General features: G+C 44.4%; 1 protein-coding gene across 1 annotated transcript in view; it reads left to right on the top strand.

Moving 5' to 3' along the window:
• Positions 1-7,518, top strand: part of LOC141171603 (nicotinamide N-methyltransferase-like) — a 44,120-nt gene extending 36,602 nt beyond the window's left edge. Inside the window, exon 4 of the mRNA XM_073655275.1 lies at positions 5,921-7,518. Within this exon, the coding sequence (XP_073511376.1) occupies positions 5,921-6,341 (421 nt within the window). The 3' untranslated portion in view covers positions 6,342-7,518. The remainder of the gene's footprint in view (positions 1-5,920) is intronic.
• Positions 7,519-20,357: the final 12,839 nt, after the last annotated feature.

Here is a 20,357-nt window from a genome sequence, read left to right as displayed (position 1 = left end):
ATTTGTCTTTGTTGAAAGCAATGCAAAAGTGCAAAAACGTGACATTTGAACATAGCCCAAGGTGTGGAGGAGTATTTTTGTTTTTGGTTATTTATTTTGCCTTCTATACAAGTCATTACCCTGGAAAGGATGTTCCTTAGTATATTTCCCAGAAAAATCCATTTTGGTTTCGTTTTTGTATGTTTTATTGTGAGTCCGTAAAAGTGGCGTAATACTCTGACAAAGTTGTTGACAGCAGTGACCTGGGAGTCAGAAATGCTTCCAGGGGTCTTCCCCATGCTGTTCCCATGTCATTTGAGCACTGTTCCCATCGATTTGGGCAATTTTTAGGCCCTCTGCAGACAGCTGGGGGGAGCTGCCTGAAAAATGCTCGAGTTTCCCATAGACTTACATTGGGCTCATTGCTCGGGTCGAGCACCCGAGTATTCCAATTTGCTCGACCCGAGCAACGAGCACCCGAGCATTTTAGTTCTCACTCATCACTATTCCTGAGTTAAGACATAAGTATTGTTGTTTGTAAATGGATAAGAACTTGTTTTCTTTGCATTATTTGAGGTCTGAAAGCACTGTTTCTTTTTTATTATTTTGACGATTTCCCATTTGCTGCAAATAAATACAACATGTTTAGCTTTGAATTTCGGAGACATGTTGTCAGTAGTTTATAGAATAAAACAACAATGTACATTTTACTCAAAAATATACCTATAAAGAGAAAAATCTGAGAAAATGAAAATAAATGTTGCAGTGGTCTCTTAATTTTTGCCAGAGCTGTAGTTACAATTTAACTCCATGAAGAATATAACTCTTAAATGTATCACTATTCTATATGAGGACCCAACATTGGCCTCCATTCTGGAATCGGGATGTGCGGTAGTGGCTAAAAAGTTGCTACTATATAGTATCTCCAAGTTTTTTTAGTCCCAAAAAACTTACGGATACATGGTTATCGTGCAAGGGGTTCTATAGATGTGGAGGTAGAAACTGGAGTACATGCACACATGCATTGCCTACTAAAGATTTTTTTAATTATGATCAATCCTGCAGTTATCCTATTAAACACTTTATAAACGGCAACACTAAAAATGTAGTATATGCTATTACCTGCACTGCTTACAACAAGAAAATTGAAAGAACGCATATGTGAGAATATTACTGATATCATCAGCTCCAATTCAGACAATCGCAGCGTTTCACATGCGTCTAGATGTTTCATTTCCAATTATAGGAGGAGATCATGTATCATTACTGCTGAATTTCTACTAGTTTTCCATGCTGTTATTAATAAGTATGCCTTTATACTTTTGTATTTTGTTTTTAATGATGAATTTGTTCACGTTTTGGCATATCTTCATTGTAATTACGGCGATTTTAATATTGGTCACATGGAGTTTGCTTCTCACCTGCTATTCATCAGGATGGTATTTAAATGTTGGTTTAACATCGCCACAGCATCTTTGACAAAGAACGCCTTTGTAGCATTTGAAGCGAGTCGCTGGATGTCCTAGTTTTTTCTACATGGACTAACATTGCACATGAATTGATCATGTTTTCCATTCCTGGATACATTTTAATGAATCTTTTTGGAAAGAAATAAAGTTGTATTTTAATCTTGCTGGAGCTGGATACCCCCTTCTTTTTGGCTACCATGAAGTGCCTATTTTTAACTAGCATTAACCCACATCCACTGTGGGCTAGCCCCAAACATTAACTGTATCTTACCTTGTGCCTTCAGCTAAGTACAGTTACTATCCTATAACAGTCTGTACTAAGCCTATTGTCCTTATCTTTATACTGTACACTATCAACATTATACATTACCAACATTTCCTATAACATTTTCACACACTATGCACATTACTATTTTAGCAGTACTTATATCACATTACACACTAGATGCATAGAAACGCATGACACTGTTCACATTACACAATATTGATACGATTGGTGTCTTCAGGGGTGGGAATGACGCGATGACGCGCCACCTAGGCCGTGGGGTACTCGGTGCCGGGCCGGTCGTTGCTTGGGGAGATGTCACAGTGGCGGTGACTCGGTCCGTGACCCAGGATGGTCAATAAAAAGGGGAATATTTACAGGGGATTTATAGTTTTTATGAAATGTTCGTGAAGCCACCTGTGGTATGCGGCTATGTGGAGCCGCCGCTGCGGTGCAGATCCGCTGGAGCTGTTGTTGACGCAGCAGAGTTGGTTTAGCTCTCCACAGGTAGAGCTTAGCTCCATGGCAGTATAGAGATGTTGTAGATGATGCTGGGCATTGTAGTGCAGTGTAGTGCAGGGAGTGATGGTGCAGCAGTAATTCACAGAGGCAGTGGGGTGCAGTCTTCAGAGTTTACTCACAGTTGTTGCAATCCAAGTTACAGGTACCGGTGTAAATTCCCACGTCGCGCTGCGTTCACCAGGCAGGGGTTCAGCAATCCCTCAGGTAGTTCAAGAGTGCCTGACAGGACCCCTTTCTATGTGCCATCCTCAGTCGTCTTCCTGCGCTGGCTCTCGCCCTCCTGCCCTGCGCCTCACAATCAGTGTCCCAATCCGGTAGCCTCGGGTCTTGTCGGGCGACCTGCAGTCCCATGGACCCTCTGTGGCCACCTTTTCGGTGATGTAATTGTGGCTGTGGCCACCGCACCTTGCAAGTACAGCAGCCTCCGGTTTCTAGCTGAGCTTTGTAGTTCTCCACTAGTTTAGGGGCCTGTCCCCTCTGTGGCTTGATCCTTCCACACCAGGTAGATTCGGGCGTACGGGTGGCCTCCAGCACTGCCCGTACTCCTAGGATCCCCTCATTCCTCCTGGAGCCTTCCTTGCTGCTCCTCTCTCCGTCTTGGGCCTCTCTGCTAGGCCCGCCCCCAGAACAGAGCTCCTGCAGAGCCCCTGCTCCCTCCACTCCTCCTCTCAGACTGCACTCTCTGACTGGCTGGTCTTTCTAAGATGGCTTCCCCATTTATATCTTCCTAACAAGTGCTCCCCTAATCTACGTCCTCCACCCACACCCACTACATGGTTCCTCCTCACTTTGTTCCCCTCCACTCCAGCCAGGGACCAGGGACTGTGCTCTCCCTTAGGAGCAATCTCGCCCTGCCCTACTGAAGAGGTCGTGTTGGATGCAGGTGTTAGGGTCCTGGGCAGCACTCTATCCTTACCTGAGAGTGAGATACCACACCTCTGGGTGAGATGCAGTACCTCTGTGGCGACTAAACCCTCACGGGTGCCACAGGAACACAGCAACATAGTCCACCACTCTTGCACAGCCATGAAGCTCCTGATGGAGGTGCAGTGTTGGTGCTGATGTTAATACCAGAGGAGGTCTGGACTCTGCAGTTGTGGAGTCGGGGGGCCGGATGTTATACACTGGGGGTCAATGGGGCCGGATGGTATACACTGGGGGTCAATGAGGCCAGATAATATACACTGGGAGTCAATGGGGCCAGATGTTATACACTGGGGGTCGATGGGGCCAGATGTTATACACTGGGGGCAATAGGGCCGGCTGTTATACACTGGGGGTCAATGGGGCCGGAAATTATACACTGGGGGCAATAGGGCCAGATGTTATACACTGGGGGTCAATGGGGCTGGATATTATACACTGGGGGCAATAGGGCCGGATGTTATACACTGGGGGCAATAGGGCCCAATGTCATACACTGGGGGTCAATGGGGCCAGATGTTATACACTGGGGGTCAATGGGGCCAGATGATATAAACTGGGGGCAGTAGGGCCGGATGTTATACACTGGGGGTCAATGGGGCTGGATGTTATACACTGGGGGCAATAGGGCTGGATGTTATACACTGGGGGTCAATGGGGCCAGATATTATACACTGGGGCAATGGGGCCGGATGTTATACACTGGGGGCTGGGAGCCAGATGTTATACACTGGGGGCAATAGGGCCGGATGTCATACACTGGAGGTCAATGGGGCCAGATGTTATACACTGGGGGTCAATGGGGCCGGATGTTATATACTGGGGGCAATAGGGCCGGATGTTATACACTGGGGGTCAATGGGGCCGGATATTATATACTGGGGGTAATAGGGCCAGATGTTATACATTTGGCGTCAATGGGGCCGGATGTTATACACTGGGGGTCAATGGGGCCAGATGTTATACACTGGGGGTAATAGGGCCGGATGTTATACACTGGGGGTCAATGGGGCCGGATGGTATACACTGGGGGTCAATGAGGCCAGATAATATACACTGGGAGTCAATGGGGCCAGATTTTATACACTGGGGGTCGATGGGGCCAGATGTTATACACTGGGGGCAATAGGGCCGGATGTTATACACTGGGACCGGAAATTTTACAATGGGGGCAATAGGGTCGGATGTTATACACTGGGGGTCAATGGGGCTGGATATTATACACTGGGGGCAATAGGGCCGGATGTTATACACTGGGGGCAATGGGGCCGGATGTTATACACTGGGGGCGGGGAGCCAGATGTTATACACTGGGGGCAATAGGGCCAAATGTCATACACTGGGGGTCAATGGGGCCAGATGTTATACACTGGGGGTCAATGGGGCCAGATGATATACACTGGGGGCAGTAGGGCCGGATGTTATACACTGGGGGTCAATGGGGCCAGATATTATACACTGGGGGCAATGGGGCCGGATGTTATACACTGGGGGCAGGGAGCCAGATGTTATACACTGGGGGCAATAGGGCCAGTTGTCATACACTGGAGGTCAATGGGGCCAGATGTTATACACTGGGGGTCAATGGGGCCGGATGTTATATACTGGGGGCAATAGGGCCGGATGTTATACACTGGGGGTCAATGGGGCCAGATGTTATATACTGGGGGCAATAGGGCCAGATGTTATACATTTGGGGTCAATGGGACCGGAAGTTATACATTGGGGGTCAATGGGGCCAGATGTTATACACTGGGGGTAATAGGGCCAGATGTTATACACTGGGGGTCAATGGGGCCAGATATTATACGCTGGGGCAATGGGGCTGGATGTTATACACTGGCGGCAATGGGGCCGGATGTCATACACTGGGGGTCAATGGGGCCAGACGTTATATGCTGGGGCCAAGGGTCTTGATGTTATATACTGGGTGGGGTGGAATTGAAGCGGAATGTTATACACCGGGGGCAATAGGGCCGGATGTCATACACTGGAGGTCAATGGGGTCAGATGTTATACACTGGGGGTCAATGGGGCCGGATGTTATATACTGGGGGCAATAGGGCCGGATGTTATACACTGGGGGTCAATGGGGCCGGATGTTATATACTGGGGGCAATAGGGCCGGATGTTATACATTTGGGGTCAATGGGGCCGAATGTTGTACACTGGGGGTCAATGGGGCCAGATGTTATACACTGGGGGTAATAGGGCCAGATGCTATACACTAGGGGTCAATGGGGCCAGATATTATATGCTGGGGCAATGGGGCCGGATGTTATACACTGGCGGCGGGGAGCCAGATGTTATACACTGGTGGCAATGGGGCCGGATGTCATACACTGGGGGTCAATAGGGCCAGACGTTATATGCTGGGGCCAAGGGTCTGGATGTTATATACTGGGTGGGGTGGAATTGAAGCTGGATGTTATTCACCGGGGGCAATGGGGCCGGACATATGGACAAGCAATCAGTACAACAATCCCCTGACAATCAATTATTCCTTATTTATCAGATGATCACTGGCCATGTTTCCACAGGCAATGATGGAGAACAAGCACTACTATGAAGATTCCTTCCCACTTATTGGCCCAGGTTTCCCTTTCCCCAATAAAATAAGCACACATTGGACTGGAATTCCAGACAAAAACCCATGTACAATGAATAAACATAAACTTTTTATTGATGAAGTTGTATTAGATAAATTAATACACAGTTTATTCACCCAACTGCTAACGTATTCTCCAACTTTCCATTCTAGGTCAACCCCCGAAAGAAAGGAAGAAAAGATACGACGTACTGTCTCTCTAATGAAGTCTGATGTCACCTTGAGTAACCCACTGCAACCCAATTCCCTTCCATTGTCAGACTGCGTGTTAAATGCGAGCTGCCTTATATGCGCTTGCAAAACTTTAGTAGACTTCAAAATTGGGCTTAAGAACATTGTATCTCTAGTCAAACCAGGAGGACATCTGGTCATGACTGATTACTTAGGAGCGTCACATTACTTGCTTGGAGAGGAAAGGTTTTCACTTTTGTCAATTGATGAAGACTTTGTCCGAGAAGCGGTGACTGAGAGCGGCTGCAAAATTGAAGAGTTTCAAATATTTAAAGATATAGCCATTCCGAAGGAGCTGTTTGAATGCAAAAGTGTATTCTGCCTGCTTGCCCAAAAAGTTTAGGGCATCTGGAAGAATTGAGGCAGAAATTTGGTGATCAATTACCATATGCACCTAGGAAAGCTAAATTGCTTAAAACACATTTAGGAATTTAAAGGGTTATTCCCAACATTAAAAGTCCAGAGGATAGAAAATCCCAAGAATGGGGCTCCAAAATGCCCCATCGGATTAGAGGCACAACTCATTCATTGTCTTTGAGACTACCGGAAACTTTTTTTCCGGCAGTCTCCAAAACAGTGAATAGAGCAGTGGTGCACATGTGCAGCCCCCATTGCATTCCAATGGGGCAATTTAGATTGGTGCAGGTCCCCTGCCGATCCCTCCTGAACTGTAAGTTATTACTAAGGATGAACGGACCCAAACTTAAAAGTTCGGAGCTTGTACCAGACAGGTGTCCAGTGCTAAACGCCGAACATGGACTTTCCCCGGAATTCCGTTGAAATGTTCAGAGTTCCGGGAGAAGAGAGAGAGAGAGATTTTCCGGTTCAAAAATGCGGGTCCCCATTGTTTTCAATGAGGTTCAGGTTCTGGTTCAAGTTTGGATGCCCGAATTGAACTTTTGAATAAAGTTTGGGTCGGGTACCAGAACCTGAACTTCCACGGGTCCACTCATCCCTAGTTATTACCCATCCTTTACATTGGTGATAATTTTTTTGTTGGGAACAACCCTTTACAGTTATGTTTATTTATATATAGATAGAGAAAACTTCAATTTCTCAGCTGGTTGGGATTATGTCGTAGACATTAATCTCGATAATGTCACAACTTAAAAAAGGGTTTCAACTTTCTGGAAAGTGGACCCCAAATGCTACAAAGTACCTAAAATAACAAACAGAATGGCTCCTCACTGCTGCTCCATTCTCAGATCATAATAAAAATGTTAAAAAAATACTTATACTCACCTTGCCTCTTATGTCTCCTGCCCCTTCGCTCTCAACTGTCCAATTCTCATCGCATCTTCTTATCCCCGCACTGAATCCCTGACGTCCTAATGTGTTTGCGGTCCCTTTTCATGAAACCTATTAAATCCATCAAGCGTTGTAATACCAGGTCTAACCTCACGGTGCGCTGTCTGGAACTGAAACATTCCATGGTGAATGCTCAGGTGGTAGAAATGTTAGTGCAATGATGGACATTTCCGCTGTGATAAACATTGTACAATGTGGTCTTTTCCTTTGTTAGGTCCAAAAAGAATAAAATAAATGGAACATCCAGATTTTTTTATTTGTATATTTTTATTATTTTATGTATATTATTATATGTGTCAATAGAAGCATTTCCCGACTGACCTTTATCTTGCTGGATGAGTCACATGAGCTCTCTCGGTACTTCTTATTGCCTAAGTGACCTAATCAAATTGTAAGTATAAGGGAAGAGTCAGATGGCTGTATAACTCGGACGAGGATCGCAACGCAATGCTGGGACTGGCCGCCAACTCTCTCGACAGCATGTATTTCTATGCAGCCATTACGCTTGGGTTTGGAGAGCCGACGGCCAGTCCAAGCTTTGCGTTATGATCCTCGTCCGAGTTATACGGCCGTGTGACTCTTCTTTAATGCTGAGGCTGCACCGCTGAGACTTTAGGTGGAACATATGGCGCATGTCCAAAAATCGCTATATGCTGCTGCTAAATCAAAGTGCAATGCAGACCCGTAGGGTATCCCAATGCAACAAGTGAGTTGCAAATAAACTGACTCTTTGTGACTTACTTGTCATAGTCATGGTACCCTAGGGGTCTCAATGTGACATCGTTGACCTGCATTACACTGCGATGAAGCAGCGGCACAAAGAGGACCTCGGCGACGCGGCCTGTTAGCCCTAGTGCTAGGGCGACATGACGATGTGTCGCGTGACACTAAAATTGCAGTGTCACATTGCAACATTGCATCTAATGATTTCCTATGGTGTCTCATTGCGACCTTTGATTGTGTGACTTGTCTGAGAATTGCTGTCGCACGTCGCCGTTTATCTCCAGTCATGTTTTCACAAGTCTTCACAAATAGCCAGATTTGGACATCCTCAATTATTTTGGAGCTTATTAATATTACAACACTTGAATTATTTTATGGTAACTTTGGTCTCCATTTCAACTCCTTACCGGCAGTGTCCGTCTTTTCAGATTGATACAATAATGTAGTTGGCTACAGAGATGACCTCATTGTCAGGAATATTATAAAATATTAATATCAGGGAAATGTTCGTCCATATCTGCCTGACATAGATGTTCACCCCCCTCCCTTATTTCCCTTCTGCTCAGCACAAAAGCCCCAATTAGCACACGCCTGGGAAATAGTTTACGCAAACCAGGCCAGCCAAGGAGTGTTATAACTTTGTTAGGAAGCAAGCATCTTGTCTCTGAAAGACACAGGAGGTAATTAAAACGCAGGCTTGCACTAATTTGCGTGTAACTGTTGAAGCTGCTTCCCAAGCCTCAAAGGAAAATTTCTAGACGCACTGACTCCGATATGAAATATGAAATCTTGTGAGTTCCATAGGTCCGACAGTAACGGGACCCATATGTGTAGTGACCAAATCAGCCCAGGAATATATAGGTAGTTTTCCAGGGCTGTAACCAAAATCAGGGAGCTGTAGCGCAAAAACACCAGAATAGCAGACTGCAGTTATGTGATGTGTGATATCTAAATAAAGATAAAATCCTAAGGGAAAAAATGGCGTAGCTTGCACGTTTCTGCGATCAACGAGCGATGAGTTATCGCAGAAGTCAGCGTTTTTAATAAAAATGTACAGGCTGGAGACCAGCCCACATCATGTCACCACAAGGGGCGTGTGGCCAGATCTCCCCTTAGGTATAAGAGAATCTATGGAGAAGACAGGAGCACTCATTGCCAGGGAGGAATAATAATTATAAGCAACGGGTCCTGTTCAATAACAGCATATTCCAACCGGGGCGCCCCTCCTCCACCTATATTGAGTCGTCGCAGCGAACTTTATAGTGTGAGTTTCACTTTTTTATCCTGTTTTATTTAATGTAACTGCCTATGTATTTTAATGTCTCCCTTGTAACATCCTTGTATATATTTTTCCTAAACACTGCCTCCCTTTTAGATTAAATATCAAATTTAATAGTTCTGTTTCTTTTGCTCTGTAATCGTTCCCTTCCCCGAAGCCATATATGCTACCAAAACGCAGGCGTCCGGCCAGGCCTGTATTATATTTCAAACTCGGCCGGTGGTGGCAGAGAGTATTAATAATTGGGCTATCGTGAAGCTGACAGTGACCGTACGGAGGGTGTTAAACACGGATTCCAGGCTGTGGAACCCAGGGTGTTACGCCATACTCTCACTGGTCACTTTCCGATACCTATGTAGAGAGTAGTCTGGATCGCGTGCTCGCGACTCCGGACAAAATACGGACAGCGTGACGGCACGGTGAGATATTGCGCGATCTCCCCGGTGTTGTTCATGACTGTGTGTGGTTGGGAGTTCCTGACAAATTGGTGGCAGCGGTGGGATTCCTGACACTCATGTATATGAATAAATACATTATGTGTCAATACAAAGCACTGGAACATGACTTATTCTTTCCAAAGACCTTACAAAGCATCAGGGGTCATTCCCGCATCTAAATAGGAAAGGGTTCTTTACAGTTCGAGCAGTCAGACTGCGGAATGCCGACCACAAGAGACAGATACTGTATCAGTATTTATAAAAGGGCTGGATTTTCTCATAACTTAATGGTATTATGGGCTATATACAATCTGGCTGCGACTTTATTTATTTTGGGGTGCAATAAAGGTGAACTTAATACTTTTGTGAAATTCTGAAATTTGAAGGTGTACCGAGTTAAAATGAGTTGGGCATAAGGTGAAATATTTTGCTCACTTTTTACAATCTCCCTGACGTGCTTGAATTTTTTTTTCCAGGATTTTTTGAACCAGATCCTTTCTAAAATCCTCCTCCAAAACCTGCTTTTAAAACGCTTGGGAAAACCCTTCCTATTCAGTCTATGGCAAACCCCACTTTGCTGTTTATATGAGGAATTTTTTTTATAGTTGTTTATTTATAAGAGGTTTTGTATAACACCTGGTGAAAAAAAAGTTTATGCCACTTTTTTTGAAGAAAACTTCACCAAATTTGAAAAAAAAAAAAAAACTTTTCCAACACTTTTAAGGAAAAGAAAAACTCCTCCAAAAACTTTCCAAGAAAGGAACATTTCCTGAAGCGGTTTTTGCTTTGCAAAACTTGATGTTTTTAAACACCGAAAAAAAACAAAACTTAATGTGAACACAGCCATAAGGTTATGGTACATAATTTAAGGATTTATAAACACTATATAGATAATTTGTTCACCCTCCACTAGGCATAACACAGACTATTAGTTTATTTTGAGCATTCCTACACCGCCTAGTTTTAGTTGTCATTGAAGTTTTCAGATTTACCACTTGATGTCAGTGAATCTCCACTATTAAATAACAAAAAAAGTGCTCAGCGCTAGTATCCCAATCCCTCACAAGATGGCGATCATGCCTTTTCTATACTCCCGTGTTGTAATCAAGCATTTGGAGACAGACGTTTGCCGTATTTCTTTTTTTTTATATTTACATGAATGAAAAAATATAATTTCAAAGGTTTGCATAATTATCACATAAACTGTCAATTTTTTTGTTATATAAATATATTACACTAAGGAGGCTCCCAAAATATTCTGCATTGTACATACGGAAGATGGAAATAACTCATGATGGGCCCATTACTTACAGCAGCAGCGCCGCTCACCTTCCAATGCAAAAGTGAGTGACTTTGCTTCTGTAAATATTTTTATACTCCAAACTTTTTATTTTTTTTGCCATTTCTTGGAAATGAGCAAATTGGTTCGAACTCGCCTTGAATCTTCCCCCAGAAATTGGAATTGGAATTTTTCTTCATTTAATGCTGCTCTTGTAATATTCCAAAGTGCTCAGTTAAAAACCTCTACAGAGTTGAATAATGTTTCCATTCTTGCTTTGAATTTAGTGCTTCCAGAACAAGGAATGGGAATATTTAAATGGTACAAGTATGTGTCATAGGAAAATGACTGATTATATTTAAATCAGGTTTTTGTGTTATATCTATTTTATTTTCAATTACATTGTAAATAAAAATTTGAAATCTTGCAATACTCACATTAGCCGCTAGGGGAATTATAGACTCATACTACCTGTCCTTACAGGAAGAGTTTTCAACAGTTTCATTATCATCAGAGGCAGGATCACAATCACTGATAACACCTCTATATACAGTGGATGACACATGATCCACCATTCACCATAGGTGATGTCACAGCTCACCTCCACCTCCTGTACAATGACTGATAGCACCTCTATATACAGCTGATAACACAGGGTCCACCATTCACAATAGGTGATGTCACAGCTCACCTCCTTCTCCTGTACAATGACTGATAACACCTCTATATACAGCTGATAACACAGGATCCACCATTCAAAATAGGTGATGTCACAGCTCACCTCCTCCTCCTCCTGTACAATAACTGATAACACCTCTATATACAGTAGATAACACAGGATCCACCATTCACAAGAGGTGATGTCACAATTTACCTCCTCTCCCTCCTGTACAATAACTGATAACACCTCCATATACAATAGATAACACAGGATCCACCATTCACAATAGGTGATGTCACAGCTCACCTCCTCCTGTACAATGACTGATAAAACCTCCATATACCGTAGATAACACATGATCCACCATTCATCATAGGTGATGTCACAGCTCACCTCCTCCTCCTGTACAATGACTGATAACACCTCTATATACAGTAGACAACACAGGATCCACCATTCACAATAGGTGATGTCACAGCTCATCTCCTCCTCCTCCTGTACAATGACTGATAAAACCTCCATATACCGTAGATAACACAGGATTCACCATTCACAATAGGTGATGTCACAGCTCACCTCCTCCTCCTGTACAAAGACTGATAACACCTCTATATACAGTAGATAACACAGGATCCACCATTCACAATAGGTGATGTCACAGCTCACCTCCTTCTCCTCCTGTACAATGACTGATAACACCTCTATATACAGTAGATAACACAGGCTCCACCATTCACAATAGGTGATGTCACAGCTCACCTCCTCCCCCTCCTGCACAATCACTGATAACACCTCTATATACAGTGGATGACACATGATCCACCATTCACCATAGGTGATGTCACAGCTCACCTCCACCTCCTGTACAATGACTGATAGCACCTCTATATACAGCTGATAACACAGGGTCCACCATTCACAATAGGTGATGTCACAGCTCACCTCCTTCTCCTGTACAATGACTGATAACACCTCTATATACAGCTGATAACACAGGATCCACCATTCAAAATAGGTGATGTCACAGCTCACCTCCTCCTCCTCCTGTACAATAACTGATAACACCTCTATATACAGTAGATAACACAGGATCCACCATTCACAAGAGGTGATGTCACAATTTACCTCCTCTCCCTCCTGTACAATAACTGATAACACCTCCATATACAATAGATAACACAGGATCCACCATTCACAATAGGTGATGTCACAGCTCACCTCCTCCTGTACAATGACTGATAAAACCTCCATATACCGTAGATAACACATGATCCACCATTCATCATAGGTGATGTCACAGCTCACCTCCTCCTCCTGTACAATGACTGATAACACCTCTATATACAGTAGACAACACAGGATCCACCATTCACAATAGGTGATGTCACAGCTCATCTCCTCCTCCTCCTGTACAATGACTGATAAAACCTCCATATACCGTAGATAACACAGGATTCACCATTCACAATAGGTGATGTCACAGCTCACCTCCTCCTCCTGTACAAAGACTGATAACACCTCTATATACAGTAGATAACACAGGATCCACCATTCACAATAGGTGATGTCACAGCTCACCTCCTTCTCCTCCTGTACAATGACTGATAACACCTCTATATACAGTAGATAACACAGGCTCCACCATTCACAATAGGTGATGTCACAGCTCACCTCCTCCCCCTCCTGCACAATAACTGATAACACCTCTATATACAGTAGATAACACAGGATCCACCATTCACAATAGGTGATGTCACAGTTCACCTCCTCCCCCTCCTGTACAATAACTGATAACACCTTTATATACAGTAGATAACACAGGATCTACCATTCTCAATAGGTGATATCACAGTGCACCTCCTCCTCCTTTACAATGACTGAAAACACCTCTGTATAGAGTAGATAACAAAGGATCCCCCATTCACAATAGGTGATGGCACAGCTCACCTCCTCCTCCTCCTGTACAATGACTGATAACACCTCTATATACAGTAGGTAACACAGAATCCACCATTCTCAATAGGTGATGTCACAGTTCACCTCCTCCTGTACAATGACTGATAACACCTCTATATACAGTAGATAACACAGGATCCACCATTTACAATAGGTGATGGCACAGCTCATCTCCTCCTCCTCCTGTACAATGACTGATAAAACCTCCATATACCGTAGATAACACAGGATTAACCATTCACAATAGGTGATGTCACAGCTCACCTCCTCCTCCTCCTGTACAATGACTGATAACACCTCTATATACAGTAGGTAACAAAGGATCCACCATTCACAATAGGTGATATCACAGTTCACCTCCTCCTCTTGTACAATGACTGATAACACCCCTATATACCGTAGATAACAAAGGATCCCCCATTCACAATAGGTGATATCACAGCTCACCTCCTCCTCCTCCTGTACAATTACTGATATCACCTCTATATACAGTAGATAGCATAGGATCCACCATTCTCAATAGGTGATATCACAGTTCACCTCCTCCTCCTCCTGTACAATGACTGATAACACAGCTATATACAGTAGGTAACACAGGATCCACCATTTGCAATAGGTGATGTCATAGTTCACCTCTTCCTGTACAATGACTAATAACACCTCTATATACAGTAGATAACACAGGATCCACCATTTCCAATAGGTGATGTCACAGCTCACCTCCTCCTCCAGTACAATGACTGACAATACCTCTATATATATCAGATAACACAGGATTCACCATTCACAATAGGTGATGTCACAGCTCACCTCCTTCTGTACAATGACTGATAACACCTCTATATACAGTAGATAACACAGGATCCATCATTCTCAATAGCTGATATCACAGTTCACCTCCTCCTCCTGTACAATGACTGATAACACCTCTATATACAGTAGATAACACAGGATCCAATATTCACAATAGGTGATGTCACAGCTCACCTCCTCCTGTACAATGACTGATAACACCTCTATATACAGTAGATAACACAGGATCCTGCATTCACAATATGTGATGTCACAGCTCACCTCCTCCTCCTGTACAATGACTGATAACACCTCTATATACAGTAGATAACACAGGATCCACCATTCACAATAGGTGATGTCACAGCTCACCTCCTCCTCCTCCTGTACAATGACTGATAACGCCTCTATATACAGTAGGTAACACAGGATCCACCATTCTCAATAGGTGATATCACAGTTCACCTCCTCCTCTTGTACAATGACTGATAACACCCCTATATACCGTAGATAACAAAGGATCCCCCATTCACAATAGGTGATATCACAGCTCACCTCCTCCTCCTCCTGTACAATGACTGATAACACCTCTATATAGAGTAGATAACATAGGATCCACCATTCTCAATAGGTGATATCACAGTTAACCTCCTCCTCCTCCTGTACAATGACTGATAACACAGCTATATACAGTAGGTAACACAGGATCCAACATTTGCAATCGGTGATGTAATAGTTCACCTCCTCCTGTACAATGACTGATAACACCTCTATATACAGTAGATAACACAGGATCCACCATTCTCAATAGGTGATGTCACAGCTCACCTCCTCCTCCTGTACAATGACTGATAACACCTCTATATACAGTAGATAATACAGGATCCACCATTCACAATAGGGGAAGTCACAGCTCACCTCCTCCTCCTGTGCAATGACTGATAACACCTCTATATACAGTAGATAACACAGGATCCAATATTCACAATAGGTGATGTCACAGCTCACCTCCTCCTGTACAATGACTGATAACACCTCTATATACAGTAGATAACACAGGATCCACCATTCACAACATGTGATGTCACAACTCGCCTCCTCCTCCTGTATAATGACTGATAACGCCTCTATATACAGTAGGTAACACAGGATCCACCATTCTCAATAGGTGATATCACAGTTCACCTTCTCCTCTTGTACAATGACTGATAACACCCCTATCTACCATAGATAACAAAGGATCCCCCATTCACAATAGGTGATATCACAGCTCACCTCCTCCTCCTGTACAATGACTGATAACACCTCTATATACAGTAGATAACACAGGATCCACCATTCACAACAGGTGATGTCACAGCTCTCCTCCCCCTCCTGTGCAATGACTGATAACACCTCTATATACAGTAGATAACACAGGATCTACCATTCACAATAGGTGATGTCACAGCTCACCTCCCCCTCCTGTACAATGACTGATAACACCTCTATATACAGCTGATAACACAGGATCCACCATTCTCAATAGGTGATATCACAGTTCACCTCCTCCTCCTGTACAATGACTGATAACACCTCTATATACAGTAGATAACATAGGATCCAGCATTCTCAATTGGTGATGTCACAGCTCACCTCCTCCTCCTGTACAATGACTGATAACTCCTCTATATACAGTAGATAACACAGGATCCACCATTCACAATAGGTGATGTCACAGCTTGCCTCCTCCTCCTGTACAATGACTGATAACACCTCTATATACAGTAGATAACACAGGATCCACCATTCACAATAGGTGATATCACAGCTCACCTCCTCCTCCTCCTGTACAATGACTGATAACTTCTCTATATACAGTAGATAACACAGAATCCACCATTCACAATAGGTGATGTCACAGCTCACCTCCTCCTCCTCCTGTACAATGACTGATAACACCTCTATATACAGTAGATAATACAGGATCCACCATTCACAATAGGTGATGTCACAGCTTGCCTCCTCCTCCTGTACAATGTCAGGTAACACCTCTATACACAGCTGTCCCCATCAGTGTGAAAGAGATGGCTAGTTCTTTCCTGGAAGCTTCTGTAGCATTTTTGGGGGCAGCTCAGTAGCCATTACTGTTGTCTTGCAGCACTGGGATCTTCAGCTCAAATCCTACCAAGCACAAAATTGGAAAATGCTGTTCTTACAGTAAAGAATCCTCATCTGTGATGATGGTAAAACCATTCTTAACCTAGACATAGAGGATGCCCGGTGTCAATTTTTCTTGTTTAGGTGTAAAAAAAATAGAAATATTATTGAACAGCCCAATTATACTGTAATATTAGTATGATGTTTTAGATCATTCCTAGGTCATCTTTTTTTCCAAACTGAACACCTCCAGGTTTGTTAACCTTTCTTGGCCCCACAATCCACTGATTCCTTTAATAACTTTGGCTCTTCCGCATCTCCTTTATTACCTTCCTATAAATTGTTGCCTGAAATTGTACATGGTATCCAAGTGCGATCTGACTAGTGATTTGTAGAGAAGCAAAACTTCCATTCTGCTTTGTGCATTTATGCCCATTTTGATGCACCCAATGTCTTTATTTGCCTTGGCATCTGATTATTTTATGTGCTTTGGCAGCAGCTGCCTGGCACTAATTGCACAAGTTGAATTTACTCTCCATCAATATCTTTTATTTGTTGTTTTAACATAAAATACATAGTTGAAAATTGTTGTTTTCTTGAACAAATGCATAACCTTAAATGTATCCACATTAACCCTTACTTTCCATTTCTCTGCCCAAACCTTCAGTTTTTCCAAATACTCCTGTATGATCATATCACCCCCTTCTGTATTTTGTAGGGTTTAATATCATCAAATAATGAAATTTTCATTCATACGGTCATTAATAAGAGGTTAAAGAGATACTGAGCCCCGTAATCCCCCATTAACTGTCACGCAAGTGACGCGCCCCCTGGGCCGTGGGGGATACCTGGAGCCGGGCCTTCTAGACATTGGGGGTAGTAGTCACCGTGGCGGTGACCCGGTCCGTGACCCAGGGCGGTCAAACCAGGGTAGTCTATGTGTATTTGGTTTAAATAGTCCGACTACGCCACCTGTGGATTGCGGTCATTGGTGACCGCCGCTGCGGGGCAGTCCGCTGAAGCCGGTGGTGTGCGCAGCAGGGTGATGTAACTCCCCACAGGTGGAGTGTAGCTTCAGGGCAGCGTGAGTGGATGATGGCGGTGATGGTGCAGGGAATCAGTAGTGATTACTCACAGTTCTTTCACTCCAAGTTATCACTGCAGGTTTATAACTTCCCGCGTCGTCCTGTGTTCACCGAGTGAGGGGCTCAGTTGACTCCCAGGGAGCTCTGAAGCACTTAACAGGACCCCCTTCTGTGTGTCCTCTCTGGCCTCTCTCCTTGTACCTCACACCTAGCGGCACCTCTGTCCAGTGTCCTCGGGTCTTGGCGGGCGACGTGTGTTCCGTCCCCTGGCCCTATGTGGCTACTTTCCTGGTGGCTGGTGTGGACGGCCTGCGGTACTTGAAGTGCTGCAGCCTCCGGTTCCCAGTTGAGCCCTGTAGTCTCTACTGGTTGGGGGACCCGGTTCCCCTTCTCTGGCCTGACCCCCTTACTCTTCTAGTAACGGCGGGCGTACGGGTGGCTTGCTGCATGGCCCGTACCCTTGGGGTCCCTTCTCTCCTCATCCTGGAGCCATCCTGCTCCCTCTCCTTTCCAGGCTCAGGCCTCTTGGCAGGGCCTGCCTGTGGAGCTGAGCTCCTACAGAGCCTCTGCCCCCTGCCTGCACCTCAGTCTGTCTGACTGGAACTCTCCCACTGACTAACTAATCTAGGATGGTTCCTTACTAATATACTTCCTACTAATGTGCTCCCAGGATCTACATCCTCCTCCCATCCACTACATAGTTCCCCCTCTCTAAGTGGTTCCTCCCCACTCCAGCCAGGGATCAGGGACTGTGCTCTCCCGTAGGAGCAATCTCGCCCTGTCCCCCGGAAATGTGGTGTAGTGGATGTAGTGTTAGGGTCCTGAGCCATACTCCTTCCTTACCTGAGAGTGAGATACCACACCTCTGGGTGAGATGCAATACCTCTGTGGCGACCGAACCCTCAGGGGCGCCACACAAGGTATGGGAAAGACTTAGTGCAACACAAAGGGAAGAGATAATGGGAGCTCAGACTCTATGGAAAGGGGGGAGTGGAGATCACCTAGGCTGATCTAATATCACCCTGTCTCCACTAACGACCCTATGCTGGCTCTTCACCAATCGCCGCATGTGAACCTCGCCCTGTCTTTCCCTGGAGTAGGCCCCTGGCTAGGGAAGGGAGGGGAATGAGCGCTAGTCGATTCCCAGTGACCACTAAAGACAACAAGGGGGAACAAACAAGGGAAGATAGCTTAGCTTTTAGTCGACTTCAGAGAGATGAACACCCATCGTCATAGCTCCAGAGAGGATGAAGTAATGGACTTGCTCCGAGCCTTCACAAAGGGTAATGTGAGTATCGCCGTCATCTCCCTCTTGCAGACAGCAGGTATTTATACACCTAGGCTAGGGTGTTAATTAGCCAGAGGAAGGTAGCCACTGGGTCCTAAAGAGACAGCCTCTAAGAAGGTGTCTGCAATGCCAAACGTAGAGATCTCCAGCAACCAACTGCAGGGCGACTGTCTGTCACTTGTGACACACCCGTAACAGTACCCTCTCCTCTACGAGTGGCATCTGGACACTCAGGACCAGGTTTCTCAGGATAAAAGGTCTGGAATGAACGAACCAACCTGGGAGTGTTCACCTCTGATGCTGAAACCCAAATCCTTTCCTCTGGACCATAACCCTTCCAGTGCACCAAGTATTATAGAAAACAATGTTGGAGAGGAGAATCTACAATCCTCGAAATCTGGAACTCCAGATTACCATCAACCATTACTGAAGACGGTGGTAGAGGAGAGGGCTCAAGAGGTTCCACATACAGTTAAGTCCATATATATTTGGACAAAGACAACATTTTTCTAATTTTGGTTCTAGACATTACCACAATGAATTTTAAACAAAATAATTCAGATGCAGTTGAAGTTCAGACTTTCAGATTTCATTTGAGGGTATCCACATTAAAATTTGATGAAGGGTTTAGGAGTTTCAGCTCCTTAACATGTGCCACCCTGTTTTTAAAGGAACCAAAAGTAATTGGACAGATTAAATAATTGTAAATAAAATGTTCATTTCTAGTACTTGGTTGAAAACCCTTTGTTGGCAATGACTGCCTGAAGTCTTGAACTCATGGACATCACCAGACGCTGTGTTTCCTCCTTTTTAATGCTCTGCCAGGCCTTCACTGCGGTGGTTTTCAGTTGCTGTTTGTTTGTGGGCCTTTCTGTCTGAAGTTTAGTCTTTAACAAGTGAAATGCATGCTCAATTGGGTTGAGATCAGGTGACTGACTTGGCCATTCAAGAATATTCCACTTCTTTGCTTTAATAAACTCCTGGGTTGTTTGGCTTTATGTTTTGGGTCATTGTCCATCTGTAGTATGAAACGACGACCAATCAGTTTGGCTGCATTTGGCTGGATCTGAGCACACAGTATGGCTCTGAATACATCAGAATTCATTCGGCTGCTTCTGTCCTGTGTCACATCATCAATAAACACTAGTGACCCTGTGCCACTGGCAGCCATGCATGCCTAAGCCATCACACTGCCTCCGCCGTGTTTTACAGATGATGTGGTATGCTTTGGATCATGAGCTGTACCACGCCTTCGCCATACTTTTCTCTTTCCATCATTCTGGTAGAGGTTGATCTTGGTTTCATCTGTCCAAAGAATGTTCTTCCAGAACTGTGCTGGCTTTTTTAGATGTTTTTTAGCAAAGTCCAGTCTAGCCTTTTTATTCTTGATGCTTATGAGTGGCTTGCACCGT

Source organism: Phyllobates terribilis, unplaced genomic scaffold (genome assembly GCF_046119375.1).
Source record: "Phyllobates terribilis strain yellow unplaced genomic scaffold, ASM4611937v1 Scaffold_12__6_contigs__length_324123572, whole genome shotgun sequence".
In the NCBI taxonomy this organism is placed as follows: Eukaryota; Metazoa; Chordata; class Amphibia; order Anura; family Dendrobatidae; genus Phyllobates; species Phyllobates terribilis.
Note: the sequence above shows the minus strand (reverse complement) of the source record. Positions and strands in the feature narration are given on the sequence as shown.